At 38.2% G+C, this 17747-nt stretch overlaps 1 protein-coding gene across 1 annotated transcript in view; it reads left to right on the forward strand.

The window, feature by feature from the left end:
- Positions 1–2045: 2045 nt before the first annotated feature.
- kcnd1 (potassium voltage-gated channel, Shal-related subfamily, member 1) overlaps positions 2046–17747 on the forward strand; it is a 55616-nt gene continuing 39914 nt past the window's right edge. Inside the window, exons 1-2 of the mRNA XM_079896640.1 lie at positions 2046–2226; positions 3243–5063. Coding sequence (XP_079752766.1) covers positions 3949–5063 — 1115 coding nt within the window. The 5' untranslated portion in view covers positions 2046–2226; positions 3243–3948. The remainder of the gene's footprint in view (positions 2227–3242; positions 5064–17747) is intronic.

Below are 17747 nucleotides of genomic sequence, written 5' to 3' on the forward strand. Positions count from 1 at the left end.
AACATTCTTTTTGCCATTAATTGTAATAATCCAGCGAGATTTCTGTATGCACAAGGAATCTGACAACAGCCAGGATGATCTGATCTCACCACCATCGAGTCCGTCTGTGATTACATGAAGAAACAGAAAAAAGTGAGACAAACTAAATCCAGAAGAACTGCGGGAACGTCTCCGAGATGCTTGAAGAAACCTTCCTGCAAAGCTACAGTACTGTGAAAAGTATTGGCACTTGTGTTAAAATGCTGTAAAGTGAGAATGCTTTCAAAAATAAAATCACGAATTGAATTTATTTATGATTTAACTTCTATTAACTAATTCAAATCAATATATGGTGTAACGACCCTTTGCGTTTAAAACGGCTTTTGTCGAGGTACACTTGCGCATAGTTTTTCAGGGAGCTTTGCAGGAAGGTTTCTTCAAGCATCTCGGAGACGTTCCCACAGTTGTTCTGGATTTAGTCTGTCTCAGTTTTTTCTGTTTCTTCATGTAATCACAGACGGACTCGATGATGGTGAGAGCAGATCATCCTGGCTGTTGTCAGACTCCTTGTGCATACAGAAATCTCACTGGATTATTACAATTAATGGCAAAAAGAATGTTTAGAAATGTAAACTGATATTTCCTACTGACACACTACAGCAAAAGATATAAATAACTGACTTAAAACCATTTTTGGGGACATTTTTGGGGTGGGGATATTAACATGCCTAAGACTTTTGCACAGTACTGTACCTCATGTCTTAAAGAGCATAACATTACAATAATAATAAACGTAAACAACTTAGAAGTCCTTACTTGTACCACCTCACTGCTGCAGATTCATTTCGGCATTGATATTGTTGCCATTAAAACGCATCGAGTCTGAAGACGTGAACTGCTCCGGCTAGAACGTCACGGGTTTCCATCTTGTAATTGTGGTTATGACATGGCGTGAACGCAGCATAAGCTCTTTGTTTTGTTTCAGGAGGAACTGTAAAAGGCGGCTACTGTTTGTTTCTGGTGCTTTGTGTCTGTCTGTCCACAACTCTGCACAGCCTTACCTCACTTACTGCGCTGATGATGTGTGATGTCCACACGAGCAGGGTCCATGGAGGTATGGAGATACATATGTTGACAGGCAAGAGAGACATCGTATCATTGCATTCGGACCGTTTGCATTTTTTTTTGTCCTTAGACTTCCACAGAAGATATACTATGTACGTGCATTTTTTGTTATTTAGACCACTTGTATTATTGATTGCTATCAGGATGTGAAGAGTGTTTCAACCAGTATAACAAAAAGTTATAAAAACAATTGCCTACCCTACCTTTAATACATGTTTTGTCTTATATTTCATAATTGAATCCCCTTGGGTGTTTGCTGAGGCTCCCTAGTGAGCCCCGGCCCCCTGGTTGAAAACTCCTGTTTTAAATACAAATATTTAAGATCATGAGAAACACATTTTCAGTCAAGCGTGTCCAAACGTTTAACTGATAATGTATATACTGCAATTTTATAAAGGCAAACGAGACATACACAACATTGCTGAAATTAAATTGGACAATATCGTGGTACAGTACATATCAGTAATGTAAACCTCACATAGCATCTCCCAGAGCTTTCTCATCTTTTTCCAGCAATTTTCCTTTCAGACTCCTTTCAGAAGTGTGATGGCACCACATTGTGCCCGGACACATTTGAGGAAATTGAAATAAGAATGAAATTCTCATGCTACTCCCATTGCCGAGAGAGGTGGAGCAACATGAAACTATCTGTTGAAAGAGGAGAGGATGCAATGTGTCTGAATGCAGTAAGCTGCAACAAAAGGCACAAGTAGACTGTGTGATGATCTAGTATTGTCAGGTTGTGTGAAACCTGAGCATTTGCCTCATTCTCTATGACCCATTGTAGGGCAGTATGCATTTGCAAGAGATATTAAGCTTTAAATGGATGTGTATAAGTGTAGAGAGAAAGAGAGAGAGAGAGAGAAAGAGGGTGGGGAGGTTGAGCAAGCAAATGAGAGAGAGAGAGTGAAGGAGAGAGAGAGGCAGCGCACGAATGCAACAGAGCAGCGGAGGAGAGGAGAGAGAGGCAAGGAGGACTAGGCGTTACGGTCGCTCCTTCACAAGCTGCATGCGAGATGCTAGGACTGCTGCAGAGAGATTGCTGTTTCTTTCCTTTTTTCTTTCTTTCTTTCATCAGCTTTCTGTCACATTGAGCGCTTCATCTTCTCGTCTATCTCAGAGGTAACAAGTCTATAAAGATAGATCATTACTTATCGTTACTGCTGGCAACTTGCTCGACTTTTTTGTGTCATGTTATTTACAGCACTCATTGATTTTTGGAGTCACTTTAGCGTTTATATTGTAGGAAATTTAGGAGCACCTTCATTCGCGTTAAAAAAATAATAGAATAAGTTGAATAATGCGTTTTGCTTTAGAGCTGCATTAGTGCTAAAGTAAACCCTGAATTTACTGTTCATCTCCTACGTGCATGTTCTTGTCTATGGTGCAGGAGGTGTAGAGTAATGCGTTATTGATTTTTGATTGTGGGAGCATGTTGTATGCATTATGTTGGGACTGGGCTGGGTCACCTGTCCTCCGCCAGGACCCATAAGGGCAGGCGTGTGCTACGCTATGTGATGCTACCCTAAAAAGTTTGTGTATTGTTTTACACCTGATTCTGCTTTAGGGAGATTATTCATTCATACAGAGACATTTAGATGCAACAGGAAGTTGCATTAGCTTAGAAGTGGGGAAACACATTATTGATTACTTATTGATTGTTGTGAACCTGAATGCAAAAAATGTACTTGTATTGCATTCATACATGACAGTTCTCTATGCAACAAAGCATATTTTTTTTTAAATTGTAGGGTAGTATAAATAGTTTTTATGTACCATTTATATAAGAGTTTAAATGTGTGTGTCTACTGCATATATAAATCAAATTTATGCATTTATAATTACATATACATACATATATATATATATATATATATATATATATATATATATATATATATATATATATATATATATATATCATACATAGTTACAGTATATAGCTATGTAGCTGTAATGCCACACCTTTTTCCGTTTAAAGTATCAATGAATGTAGCGTGAGAGAGATCTCATAAACAGACTGTGAAGCTTGTTTATTTAAACAGTCTCTGACGTAAAACAAGCTAATGAAAGTAGCTACTGTGTTCCATGTTGCTTTCAGGCGTCACCTAATGTTTTGTTATGTTGTTTCATGACAGGTGCTTGAAGGAAAGGCCATACTTGGAGTCCAGGTGCCTGTAGTTCTGAGATCTCCCACTGAAAACCTTCTCAGCCCCTTGTAAGATTGAGTAGTCACTTGAAGCTTGAAGAAAGGAAAGAAAAATAAAGGCAAGAGTATTGAAACTGCATAAAAAGAAGGTAGTACACCTACAACTGAAAGAATGGACGTAGCAGAGCAGAAATAGTCTCTTGCTAACTTCAGAAAGCCTCATCACAGACTAATAAAAATTTGAAACGGCACAGCGCAGCAACAAATCAGTATTCTCCGGCAGAGCCTGCAAGATATGGCCCAGAGAGTTAACCCTTTAGATGGCTGAACTGATTCTTTGAACAGCCACAATCTGCAAACACACTGACTTGTGAATGATGAATTTGAATGGGTCATTTCAGGATCGTTTTTGACAAATGGAGATCCTGAGATTCAAATGGCTTTGACACTTTGACAGCCCCAAATTTTTGTAGCTGATAATGAAAACATTCTCAGAGGATTCCTTCCTAGTCTATTAGATGTACAGACAAACCGAGAGACGTATAACTGACTAGTCTGAGATCCTCAGCTCGGATGATTAGTTTGGAAAGACTTTTTCTGGTCCAGAAAGGTTCAGAAAATCTCCTCAGGGCTGATTGGCATTCTCCTCTTTGGCGTATTTGTTTCAGTAACAACGTTTAGCCACCAAATTAAAGATGGCTGCCGGAGTGGCAACATGGCTACCTTTTGCCAGGGCAGCGGCTGTTGGCTGGCTTCCTCTAGCCAAGAAAAACATGCCCAAACCGCCCGTGGACAAAAAGAGCCGCAACGACGAGATCCTCTTCGTAAACGTGAGCGGGCTCCGTTTCCAGACATGGAAAAACACGCTGGATCGCTATCCCGACACTCTGCTGGGCAGCTCGGAAAAGGAGTTTTTCTACAACGAGGACACTCAGGAGTATTTCTTCGACAGGGACCCAGAGATGTTTCGCCACATTTTGAACTTCTACCGTACGGGTAAGCTTCACTACCCCCGGCAGGAGTGCATTCAGGCCTTCGATGAGGAGCTGGCATTTTACGGCATCGTGCCGGACATTATCGGAGACTGCTGCATGGAAGAGTACAGGGACCGCAAGAAGGAGAACCAGGAACGTCTGGCTGAGGACACAGAGGCCGAGATGGCGACGGACACCCCACTGCCGCCGGAAAGCACATCTCGGGAGCGCTTGTGGCGCGCCTTCGAGAACCCCCACACAAGCACCATGGCGCTCGTTTTCTACTACGTCACAGGTTTCTTCATCGCCGTCTCGGTCATAGCGAACGTAGTGGAAACTGTCCCCTGCCGACCCCTCAAAGGCAGCAAGAAAGACTTGCCTTGTGGCGAGAAGTACACGCTGGCGTTTTTCTGCATGGACACGGCCTGCGTGCTCATCTTCACGTTCGAGTACCTCATGAGGCTTTTCGCCGCGCCCAGTCGCTGCAAGTTCATGCGCTCGGTCATGAGCGTAATCGACGTCGTCGCCATCATGCCCTACTACATCGGCCTGGTCATGCCTGAGAACGAGGATGTGAGTGGCGCGTTTGTCACATTGAGGGTCTTCCGCGTCTTCCGGATCTTCAAGTTCTCACGTCACTCGCAGGGCCTGCGGATCCTGGGTTATACTCTGAAGAGCTGTGCTTCTGAGCTGGGCTTCCTCCTGTTTTCCCTTACCATGGCCATCATCATATTTGCCACCGTCATGTTCTACGCAGAGAAAGGCACCAAGGGAACCAACTTCACCAGCATCCCAGCCTCCTTCTGGTACACCATAGTCACCATGACAACTCTTGGGTAAGTTCATTCCATTTTTACCTGCAATTGTTTTGAATATGCGATAGATTGATCTTCAATCTAGTCTTGAGTGACTATTTCGCAACTGTCGAGTGTTTGTTTAGACTGCAGTGAAGCGGGTTCCATGGTAGTATTTAAAAAGCTAAGGAAGGAGTAGATGAGATCCATTAAGAACTTACTGGAAAATTCCCGTGTGATCCAAACCACTTACTGCTTCATTGCTCATTTATGATGCTGACAGTATTCTAATAGAGAAGTTCCACCGAAACTTTTGCAGTGAAGAATGAGGTTGAATATGGACATTTTGGTATTGCAGCAGCTTTTTAGGTAAGAAACCTGCCTATATGTAAAAAAAGAAATAAAATAAAATTGCACATTTTTAAGGTTAGTGAATCATCCTTGCAACAAAAACCAAAATATGTACCTTTGAATTCCTCAGTTATGCCCTGAAACCTTCTCCGTAGTGAGTCATTTACTCATAAACTGAGCCGTGAATGAGTTATGTACTGTTTCTGCACTAAACTCTTCAGCCACGTCTCTGTCCATTGGTTTGCTGTCAGTCTTTAGGGAAGCAGAGATGACAGAGTCCAGTTTTCTCTTGTTCATTGATACAGATCAATCCCTCGAGTGATAGATGAAGAGTGAAATGCTGTGTCACTGCATTTGAGAGGAGAGGATGAGGAGGATAGATGAAGCGTAGTCATTTTGTGTGTATGTGTGTTTATTTTTTCAACTTGTTCCTTAAACATTTGGCTGTTTTGCAAAATGTCTCAATATGGTTTCTTTTTTCCATGTTGTTGTTGGGTAGAAAACACCCACACGGATGCAATGAGTATCATTCAGCACTATAGCACATGTAGGCTGTGTTTGAAACACCATAATATCATAACATACTACTATTTTTTCCAGTATGTACTAAGTATACTGCACAAAGTATGCTAGTTTTAAGCAAGTTTTCTGCTTGGAACAACTGAATGAGCTGCTGTATTTGGCAAACACAGTATATACACCGTAATAACACACTTTCTGAGATACCGAATCCCTCATTGCAATGTGCATTTCATGACCTTCCATTTCCAGTGTTACAAATGAACTGGCAGCAAAAATTACTTATTTATTGGTTTTCAAACCGGTTAACCTGAAGACTAATGCCATTGGTTGAGCCACTGAGGTACTAGGATAGAGTACAGTCTTCCAGGTTCTGGAAGTGAAATTCCCATTCTTTTTCACCATATAGAAATTGATTTTGATGATTATATATAGTAACTATATACCTTTCAAGACAAACCTAGCATGAGTTCTGAAGTTATAAATTGATGAAATATGATTCTATCGTATCAAATATATATATTTGCTGTTCTTGCTGTATATATATATTTGCTGTTGTTTTTCTTTTTTGACTTCAAATCAACCTTTGTAATATTTTTAGTATTAGGAATATTAGGTCTGGCTCATGAATTTCTATTCTTTATTAGATATTTATTTGAAATCCCTATATAATGAAAGTGGATGGTAAAATTCCTACTGGAAACCAAGGCTGCAAGTTGATGGTCATTGCACTCTGTATCATAGTGACTTATGCCCCAAACTCATATTTGTCATGTTTAATGTTGCTTATACTGCATACTGTTTCACAGACTATTTGTAGTTGCATGCTGTTTACATTGGATAAGTTGGTACACAAAACTGTGGCATTTGAATTTTGTGCAACCGCATTTATGTTGCTCTTGGACAGTGGGAGCGAATAATGAACCTAAATCTTGGGTCTTCCTCTGCATTATGTAAATGTGGGAAATAACACCATATTACTCTTAATATTTGAGCTAATCGTGCAAATGTCAGGAGCTGCGTATTAACACTTTGAAGCAATACATCATCCAGTTATTGTACATTATCATTGCACACACATATAACCTGTCATCGGGTTTTTAGAGTTTTTTCATAAAATATCATGTAGACTTTAAACATTAATCTCCAGTGGTTTCTGCAGGGATGCTGATCATTGGAAGAGGACGATAATCGTATCTGTGCAGAGTTATTACTATCTAGAAGTCTACGTATTTTTTGTAAAATTGTGTGTGACATGATCTCTTCCACCTAGAAAGCGAAATATATAATCTGTATTATATTATTAGATTTGCCTACCTCATTAAGAGCAATTCAGAAACATATGTATGGTTCTCAGATGTTCCGATGTTTGATCTAACAGTATTATGGTTTCAAATATATCTGTATGTACTATTGCTCATAGTTAAGGCTGATTTGAACAAAGTATTAAACTTTTTTCCACATGTTTTTCATGTGTGATGGTTTAAATTGTGTGGTTGGTTGAGGAATGGTGTGGTATTTTGTTTATAAATTATACAATTTTATGATTTTTCTCGTAGTGGATGATAATATAATACCGTGTAGTAGTTTTGAGTGGGAAAGTGCCACTCTCTTTGTCTCTAAAAATGTACATAGTTTAGATGTACAGTCATGATCATTGATGCATTTAAACTGGTTGGTGACATTGATATTGATTTTATGTGGGTAAAAACAAAAAGTTGTGATGTAAAGTAAAGCACAGGACTATCTGTGATGCCATCCAGCAAATTTAAAACCTAATCAGTGACATTTTACCCTCAAACTAATTACTTTTACATAGACCTGGCTATGTGACCATTGTATAGTCTCCAAAGGAAATCAAATCTGGAAGCAGTCATATTGGAACAACAAAAGTAATGTTTTCAGTTTTCAAATTCAGTGCTTTCTGTTTGCATTTACTATTTTAATATTCATGAAAAACAGAGCCACAAGAAGTATGGCATTTTAACCCTATAATCATATTTTCCAAATATAATTATGCACTTCTGTGGTTTGGAAATCCCGGGCAATGAAAAAGCAAATAACTCCATCAGGTTGCATGCTTCAGAGTGCATGTTAATGAATGTCTGATTTGAATAAATGAATATATTTGTGGGTGTTCCTGAAGTTACAGTAGAGAGATCACCTGATGCATCACTGTTTTCTCGGGTTGGGTTGATTGGCCGTGTTCCCTCTGGTGATAGCCGGATAAATGCTCTGCTTTAGCCTTACTGTGCAGAAAGAAATGCATGTGCTCAGATCAAAGGAACGAGCAAAGACTCTTTAGAGACTCTCAGTGAGTGCAAGATTCGATTGGCCGGTCCGTGGCGGCAGATGAGTGGAATGCACATTACCAGGGCTTTATATCCAACTTTACGCTTCCTCTCCTTTGACCTTGACAGGGCAGCGTTTGGAGCAGGAGCTGCTGAATTAAGATGTCTGCTTCATTCCATTTGGATACTGTGTTAAATGTTTAATGCACCCTCTAAGTTATTATTAAATACAACCTGGGTGAAAGCAGGATACAATACCCTGGTATGTAAGAAATCCGAAGCAGCTCGTAAATTATGGGATCTAAATAAAGAATGAATGGATGGATGGAAGGATGGATGGAATGATGGGGGGGGGGGATAGATGGATAGATAGGGCTTTAAAAGTGAAGATTACAAAAGAAAAGTTTAAGAATGAGAATCTAGAAGGATCTTTAACACTGTTAAAGATACAGTTATACAAACTTTGGAAAGAGAACATTGTGTGCATTGTGAACATTATTGCACAGGTATGTTCTATGCAATTGTGTTGATGGGGATATAACAAGATGCATTTCTAGTTTCAACATTATTTGTTCTTCAGACATTCTTCTTTAAAAGAAAAAGACGTTACAAGCATGCAAACTTCAGGCAAAAAACACAAGAAGTGCTTTTTCCCATTTTCAAACTGTCACCATTGGCATATAACGCAACAAACATTGCAAAAGTCAACAGATTTTACTAATAGACTTACCAATCTCTGTGTAAAAATAAAATAAGGATGCTGCCATCTTGAAAATGGGTGGATTATTCAGTACATATACATCCATGACATTTGATATTTTGGCTTTCATCACTGTTTATGTTCGTCTTTCTTCAGAAAACTGGGAAGAGACTGGGAAGTTTCTGAAATTTGATTGATTTGACATGGAATGAGCCAATTCCTCCTCTTGTCATTCATTCATTCATTCATTCATTCATTCATTCATTCATTCATTCATTCATTCATTCATTCATTCATTCATTCATTCATTCATTCATTCATTCATTCATTCATTCATTCATTCATTCATTCATTCATTCATTCATTCATTCATTCATTCATTCATTTTGTGCCTATTCTTTTAAGGAAAGTGGAATGTAGACAAAATAGGAAATTAGGATGAGTGAAGGGGAATGGGATTGGGACATGACCCAGGTCAAACTTAAACCTGGGTTCCCTTGAGTAAACTGCTCTTACAAGTCCTAACATGCAGCTCTGACAGTACGTTTTTTTTTAACAGAATAAATAGTGTACATTCAAACATTTACATTTGTTTTCAGATTTCAAAGTGCACAATGAGTAAGATATTGAATTGCTTGGTTTTTCAGTAAAAAAAAAGAGAAATGCTTATTTTTGTCATTTATCAAAAAGAGATTTGATGGACTGTTCAAAATCTTTCCAGTTGGGGAGTAACGTTAATCTCTCCCTTTACAAGAGGACAAAACTTGTTGTCCCAAAGCGACACCGTCCCTCTCTAGAGTCCACTCTCACCATCTGCTGTTAGCTTATATAAGTGTCTTGTGGGAAATGGTCGTCCTTGAACAATGCAATACCCAAAGGACCTCACAGCAGCCGCGTTAAGCGCTAACGTCTGTGACAGAAACCACTCAACTTATCACTTCATTGAAGCTGTCAGGGTGTGTGATGGGATTGTGGCTCTTATTTTATTCTTTATTTTTTTTTCTCCTCAGACTGATGACCTGTCAGAATTATGTATTAGTGATGTAATGTGGTTCTGGTCTTGGTTCAGTTCACATAATTCATCTCGTGCTAGAGGCAGCAGGCACCACATGCTTTTATTTATTTATTTTGGGGCGTGTAAAGGTCTGCCGTGATTGGCTGGGAGATTTGACTTTGGCATAAGAGATAATGCTGCCTGAGAATAAAGATTTAATTCAGGTGTGGACATGGTGCAGTTCAAGGGACGGATTTATGATTTCTACTCGTTCTCACATGGGGTCAGGTGTCAGGTGAAATCACATATGGTATGAGTAGGTACTACGTTTGAATGTACTTTTTGACCGTTAAATATGTATAGTATGTATAGTATGTGTGACTCTGTATAGTATGAAAATGGGTAGTATGAATGAATTTCAGATAGTACTACATCCGCCATGTTACTGTCACGTGACCTACAAGTGTCAGCTGCATCGCTTCACTTCCATTCATAAATCCTCTCCTGTGGCCTCATGAGATAGTAAAGTGTCCAGCGAATGTGCACTTCAGAATCTCTGCGAAGTAGAAGGTCATCCAGGGACTTTTCGCTTACTGTTTTTCATTCTTACTGTATTCATACATACTACTCTTTTGGCATACTGTTTTTCGCATGGTATATAGTAGGGAAGTATTCGATTTTAGACACAGTTATAGTCTTCCAACACATCATACCCTAGCAACCATTCGGAACACCTTAGCAATCACACAACAACACACTAAAACATTCAGAACACCTTAGCAACTGCAAAGCAACACCCTGGCAACCACCCACACCATCCAGAAAACAAAAACAACAAAATGTCCCTATTAGTTTTCACCTGCATTCATTTTCAGTAGTTTTCACTCTCATGCTGTTCTATGTCATTTGATGTCAGTGATGCCAAACTGCATTGGATTTCAGATGTTTTGTGGCTAACATGTCTTCATGTGACTTCAAAAATATCCAAGTTTGTATATGCGGAAATGCAAATAAGATTTGAGAGCTACAGCGGAATGGAACATTTTAAGCAAATAGTGACATTTGGGTCTGTTCCTCACACAAATATGACTTCAGAAGACTTGGAATGTAACGCAAGACTTGTATGGACAATTTTTAAAGTAATTTTATGTGGCCATTTTGGAGCATGACAGTGCTTTTCCACTTTCATTTTTATGCAAAACGGCAGCCTCAATATTCTGTTTAACATTTCCTTTTGTGTTTTGCAGAAGAAAGAAGTTCATACAGGTTTGGAATGACGTGAGGATGAGTAAATGATGACAGATTTTTCATTTTTGTCTGAACTATAATTTAAACTTAATTCCCCCAGAGATAAGTCTGTTGACCTTTTCTTTGACAACTGGCACATTGTGTTTTATAATTTAGTGCGATGTCACTTATTGATGGATGTTTAAGTACATTTAATCTGCCACTTTATCAAACCAAACCAACTTCCTCCCTGCAAGTGAATTTGAACTCAAACCAATATCATTAGCAGTCTATGATCTTCCCGTCTGTAATTATGGTGTGCCTGTCAGGTGTCTCGAGCTGTCTGACTCTGAGAGACCGCTCTTAAAAGCACAAGCAGTGTCTCAAACGTTCTGCCAGTTCCAACACACTTCCAGGTACTGTTAAAGAAGTGATCGAGGTTATATACTGTACTGTGATAATGGCACAGTCTTTGTGTGACATAATGTGTGTGCTTTCTGGATAAAGGGATATGCTGCAGTTCTTGAAAATGTGTCTATACTGTGTGTGTATATATATATATATATATATATATATATATATATATATATATATATATATGTATATATACAAAAGCTTACAAATACACATTTGTGTGCCAGTTCTTTTTGCCATTTTTTTCTGTTTGGCTTTTTTTTTTCATGCAGCAATCCAATTTAGTTTTCAAATCTAATTTTTTAGGACCACACTGACTATCATAAAAAAATAAATGTAGTGGAGCCTTTTTTTTATTTATATTTTTATTTTATCTTTCTCAGAAGACTAGTTTTTGATATTTATGTTTATATTTTGCATTATTCATTTATTTATTTTTTTGCTCTTCAGAGTTGATTAATGTACTCTGTTGTTGATTGATGTACCTAACATATCAGATTTGATGCAAAAAGTCAGATTTTTTTTTTGTTATTCAATTGTACATTTATATTTTTCATAATCTTTTTTTTTTTTTTTTTTTTCAGATTCTGAACAAAGCTTAAAGGACTTGTGTTGATAGCTGTAGTTCACACTCACACTGGCTTCCTGACAGCTCTCAGGGTCCAGACAATAACAGGCAATTCATAATCTTACAGGGAAAAGAGATCTCACCTGGATTGGCTGCAGATAAAGGGATTTGTTGAGGTCTAAAGAGTCATATGGTGCTGAATGATGGATTAGAGTGAAAATGTCTCTCAGCTGTGTCCCATGATGATCTTTCATCTTTTCATTGAGATGTTTAAAATATGAAACAACTTTATAGTGTAAGAAATGATGATGAAATGAAATGTCATGGGTCAGATTTTACTTTGCCTATGAGGTTGCAGTTTATCACATGCATGAATACAGAAAATTAAATGTCATAAGGTCACGTGTAAATATCTCATTTATTGTGCGGAGACAGCAGAGGTGATGACATGAATGTAAATATACTTGGCGGTAAGGTGCTGAGCATGCATTAACTTTCTTGTACGTAAATCAAAGAACAAGGGTCAATGGTCAGGAAGAGGGAGATATTTTACAGTCATCATAATAGTGGGCCCAGGACAGAACCATGAGGCACTCCCATCAGAACTAGCTTTGTGTCAATACTGTGATTGAGTGAAAGTTCAAAGGGAATTTGCTTTTGCTGTTCACATGTTTTATGAAAGACAAAGGATGATGGAGATCTTTCATTTATAGATTTATATTCAGAAGGTCAACTGAGGGTCGGGAAATCCAGCTTTTTGAAGGTGCAAGACGATTATCTTTTTTCTCATGCATGTAATTCTCATCAGGCACATATATAATTCTGGAGGTTGGTTATGGTTACAGTGACCCAGATTAATCATCACAAGTATATAAACCATTCAAACTCTCATACTGAGAGGCATTGCTCAATCATATTGTTCATAAGTAACAATAGCTCTGTGCACAATTCATCTCCGTAGTGTCATTGCAAAAACGTTCCCTTCCATTATCCAGCTCTCCCGACATGATTTGGCCAACTTACACCTCCCTCCTATCCAAAAATAATCGTAGCTGCTCAGTCAGGTGGCCCCTGGCTGTGGTCCTTCTGTGTGAATGACCCATTTACCGCCTTTGTGGAGAAAAATGACAAAGCTGACATCATTTCCTCTCTTGCTCATGCCTCTCGTCGAGGTCCGCACCTTTCCCACAGGAGCTTGAGGGAAAGGGAAGACTGCGGCACTACTAGACTGAAGTGTAGGAACTGTGAAAGCAGAATGCTGCTGTTTTGATTGCAGTTTGCATGTTCATAGTGTCTGTTGTCAAGTTTGGCTTTTAACATACTTATCTCTCATCACCATGACATATAAAGACATGCTAGGAAGGTGTATATTAAATAATAAACAACTTTCACTTAATGAGGTCATAAAGAATCAAATTTACAATTATCATTTGAAATAAGAGTTTGATTTACTATGAAATATGGTACAGTAGCTTTTAGGAATTACAGCTTTCTAAAAGGGCATTTATTGAAACAAAGCCGCACTCGTTTTAATTTAGGTTTAATTAAAGCTGCAATCTGTAGTTTTTCCTCTTTGTCGCCATCTCTGTTAGAAATCTGCCATTGCAGTTATTCGCGGAATTATCAACTTTGCGTGGGTTGTGCCTCGGCACGGCACAGCGCGGATGAATCCAATGTTTTGAGGAGAATGTGCGGCTGTCAGTCACGGGTGTGGATACTGTCATTCGGAATCACAGATTCTACTTTTTAGAAGTATGACCAACATAAGAATTTTCACCGGAAAATGTCATCAGAACAAGTAACATCAACTTTTGTTCTGACCAACTAAGGGGAGAAAAAGCATTGCAGTAAATCGCGCTGATTAAATCTAACGATCGCTTATCATGCAAATTATACTTTATTCTCAAATTGTTAATGTTAAAAATATCAGCATTGCTTGACTACAGAAATAGCTTTCAGAAATCAAAACTTTCTCTCCAGTCCAAATATTGAAACTCAAAAATCATAAATTTTTGTTTAAATTTGATTAAATTGTAATTATTTGTTTTTATGATTTTTATTTTAATATCATACATTTTGTAATTTATTATTATTATATTTAGTTTATTTTTATTTAGTTTATTTAATAAACTTCATATTTTTATTTCTTATAAAATTATTTATTTAGTTGTTGTTGTTGTTTTTGTTGTTGTTGTTGTTGTTATTATTGTTATTGTTATTATTATTATTATTATTATTATTATTATTATTATATAAAATACATTAAAAAGGTATGAAATTACCCCTTTAACCATGTAGGTCATATATATGAGAGACTAATTCAATTTTGTAGACCTTTGGAGCGTGAGCATATTTGCATGAAGGATAAGCTCTTGTGCTTAAATATGCTAGAAGGGAGCCATTCGTCCCTGCACCGTGCTGCACTCAAACCTGTGGGACCCTGAAAGTACAAATCCATTACGTGCTGCATTGTGTGATGATTGAAGATTGTGTGATCGCTTCGGCTCTGTGAGCTCAGGTTTGAAAGTGTGGTGTGACAGTTTCCCAGCCATGAGGCTCTTCTGAGAGCATTTGACGGAATATATGGGGGATACTTGACTCACTCTGAGATGCAGATTGCATTTTTGTGACTTCCTGTAGACTTCCATGTTTTCCTGTAAAAAATTGTTTTCGCGACATGAGTGAATCACTCAATTCTAAATGAGACTCACAAACAGAATGTAATGCAACCTAAAGATCTAAAAAAAAATTAATGATTAGTTCACCCAAAAATTATTTTACTCTCTCTCCCTTTGTGTTCCACAGAAGAAAGCAAGTTATACAGGTTTGGAATGACATGAGGGTTAGTACATGATGACAGTAATTTCATTTCTGGGTGATCCATCTCATATTCTACTCTTTTCTGAAAATACTATACGTTTCATGTTCAATTCCTGAGAGCAAGAAGCAGCCCATGAATTATCACCATTGTGCCCTTGAGGAAGACACTTAACCCCAGGTTACTCCAGGGGGATTGTCCTTTTTATATGGGCATGCCAAATTCATTTTAGGTCAAGAAAAAAAAAATCGCTTTATGTGGGCCAATTTTTAGGACTAAAAAGAATTACAGCTTGGAAGATATTACACCGACCCTGCTTGTGTGACAACAAATATATTCTACTCTACTCTGCTCTACTCTACTCTACTCTACTCTGCTATGCTATGCTATGCTATGCTATGCTCTATTCTGCTCTACTCTACTCTACTCTGCTATGCTATGCTCTACTCTATTCTGCTCTACTCTACTCTGCTCCACTCTATTCTAATCTACTCTGCTTTACTCTACTCTACTCTACTCTACTATGCTATGCTCTACTCTATTCTGCTCTACTCTACTCTACTCTACTCTACTCTATTCTGCTCTACTCTACTCTGCTCTGCTCTACTCTACTCTCTATTCTGATCTATTCTGCTCTACTCTGCTCTACTCTGCTCTACTCTATTCTGCTCTACTCTACTCTACTCTACTCTATTCTATTCTATTCTGCTCTATTCTACTCTGCTCTGCTCTGCTCTATTCTATTCTGCTCTGCTCTGCTCTGCTCTGCTCTATTCTGCTCTACTCTGCTCTACTCTACTCTATTCTATTCTACGCTACTCTACTCTACTCTATTCTGCTCTACTCTGCTCTACTCTGCTCTACTCTACTCTATTCTGCTATACTCTACTCTACTCTACTCTGCTCTGCTCTGCTCTGCTCTGCTCTCCTCTCCTCTCCTCTCCTCTCTTCGACTCTTCTCTGCTCTACTCTTCTCTACTCTACTCTACTCTCCTCTGCTCTATTCTGCTCTACTCTGCTCTAATCTACTCTGCTCTACTCTACTCTACTCTGCTCTGCTCTGCTCTACTCTGCTCTGCTCTACTCTACTCTATTCTGATCTATTCTGCTCTACTCTACTCTGCTCTGCTCTACTCTGCTCTACTCTACTCTATTCTATTCTGCTCTATTCTACTCTGCTCTGCTCTACTCTATTCTATTCTGCTCTGCTCTACTCTATTCTGCTCTACTCTGCTCTACTCTACTCTACTCTATTCTATTCTACGCTACTCTACTCTATTCTGCTCTACTCTGCTCTACTCTATTCTGCTCTACTCTACTCTATTCTGCTCTACTCTACTCTACTCTACTCTGCTCTCCTCTCCTACCCTCTCCTCTCCTCTCCTCTCCTCTCCTCTCCTCTCCTCTCCTCTCCTCTCCTCTCCTCTCCTCTCCTCTCTTCGACTCTTCTCTGCTCTACTCTTCTCTACTCTACTCTCCTCTGCTCTATTCTGCTCTACTCTGCTCTAATCTACTCTGCTCTACTCTACTCTACTCTGCTCTGCTCTACTCTGCTCTACTCTATTCTACTCTACTCTACTCTGCTCTGCTCTGCTCTACTCTACTCTACTCTACTCTACTCTACTCTACTCTACTCTACTCTACTCTATTCTATTCTACTCTACTCTGCTATATTCTACTATACTCTGCTCTGCTCTACTCTACTCTACTCTATTCAGCTCTACTCTACTCTGCTCTCCTCTGCTCTACTCTACTCTCCTCTATTCTACTCTACTCTACTCTACTCTGCTCTATTCTGCTCTACTCTACTCTACTCTGCTCTATTCTGTTCTATTCTATTCTATTCTATTCTACTCTACTCTACTCTACTCTACTCTACTCTACTCTACTCTACTCTACTCTACTCTATTTGCAGGCCCAATTTTCCTCTGCCCTTTCTGTTTCTACTTTCTTTCTCATTATTTAGTAGTTAGCATTTATATACACAGTCATTCATTTTGTCTCTGATAGTTAATCACTTTAATCATCTAGAGAACTGTTCATTGTGCTTTTGATTTATAGCCCTCTAAACATGTCCCGTTCTGGAGGGAAAACTCAGAGCTCAGTGTCACCTATAAAAGAGACATTGACTTTATGGTTACATATATATTTTGAGACAAATTACTATATAATTACAATATATATATATATATATTGTAATTTGTCTCAATTCTAATTTTTTGGTATATTGGAGACTTGGGCTGGTTGTCACATTGGCTATATCTCAGTAAGGTTTTGATTCACAATTGTTCAAAATCTTAAATTACAGGTTTGCATAATAAGTAATGTATCTAATAGTATAGTATCAGGGCATGTTGTTAAAGAAATTATTTATTATAATTTCTGCTTACCAAAACAGTTATCATTTTACATGTTTAATTTTGTTGAAAACTTTGCTGTTGTGACAACTTAGCCCATTGCGTGAAGAAAAAAAATGTGTATTAAATAGACTAAATTGAACTGAATGAACTTCTTGTAGACAAAACTCATGTGCAGGTATGCGCGTATTCAAAAAATGACATTGAAAAATAACCCCACTCTGAGAAGTATTCACTAGAGTAGAAAGTGTGACAACTAAACCCGGTCTCCTCTATATCATAACACCAACAGTCACAATTTTGAGGACAAAGTTATTTGTGTTGACCTGTTTAAGCAACAATGTGTTATGAATTAAATATACCTTGAGACATTTATATAGTTGGTATATTTAGGTCTACAGAGTATTACAAAAGAGACAAAGTACTTCAACATGTTCACTTTATCAGCTTTATAAAATGAGGTGCACTTTATCAGTTCCCATGAGCT

The sequence above is a fragment of the Squalius cephalus genome, assembly GCF_949319135.1.
Source record: "Squalius cephalus genome assembly, chromosome: 16".
NCBI classification, from domain to species: domain Eukaryota; kingdom Metazoa; phylum Chordata; class Actinopteri; order Cypriniformes; family Leuciscidae; genus Squalius; species Squalius cephalus.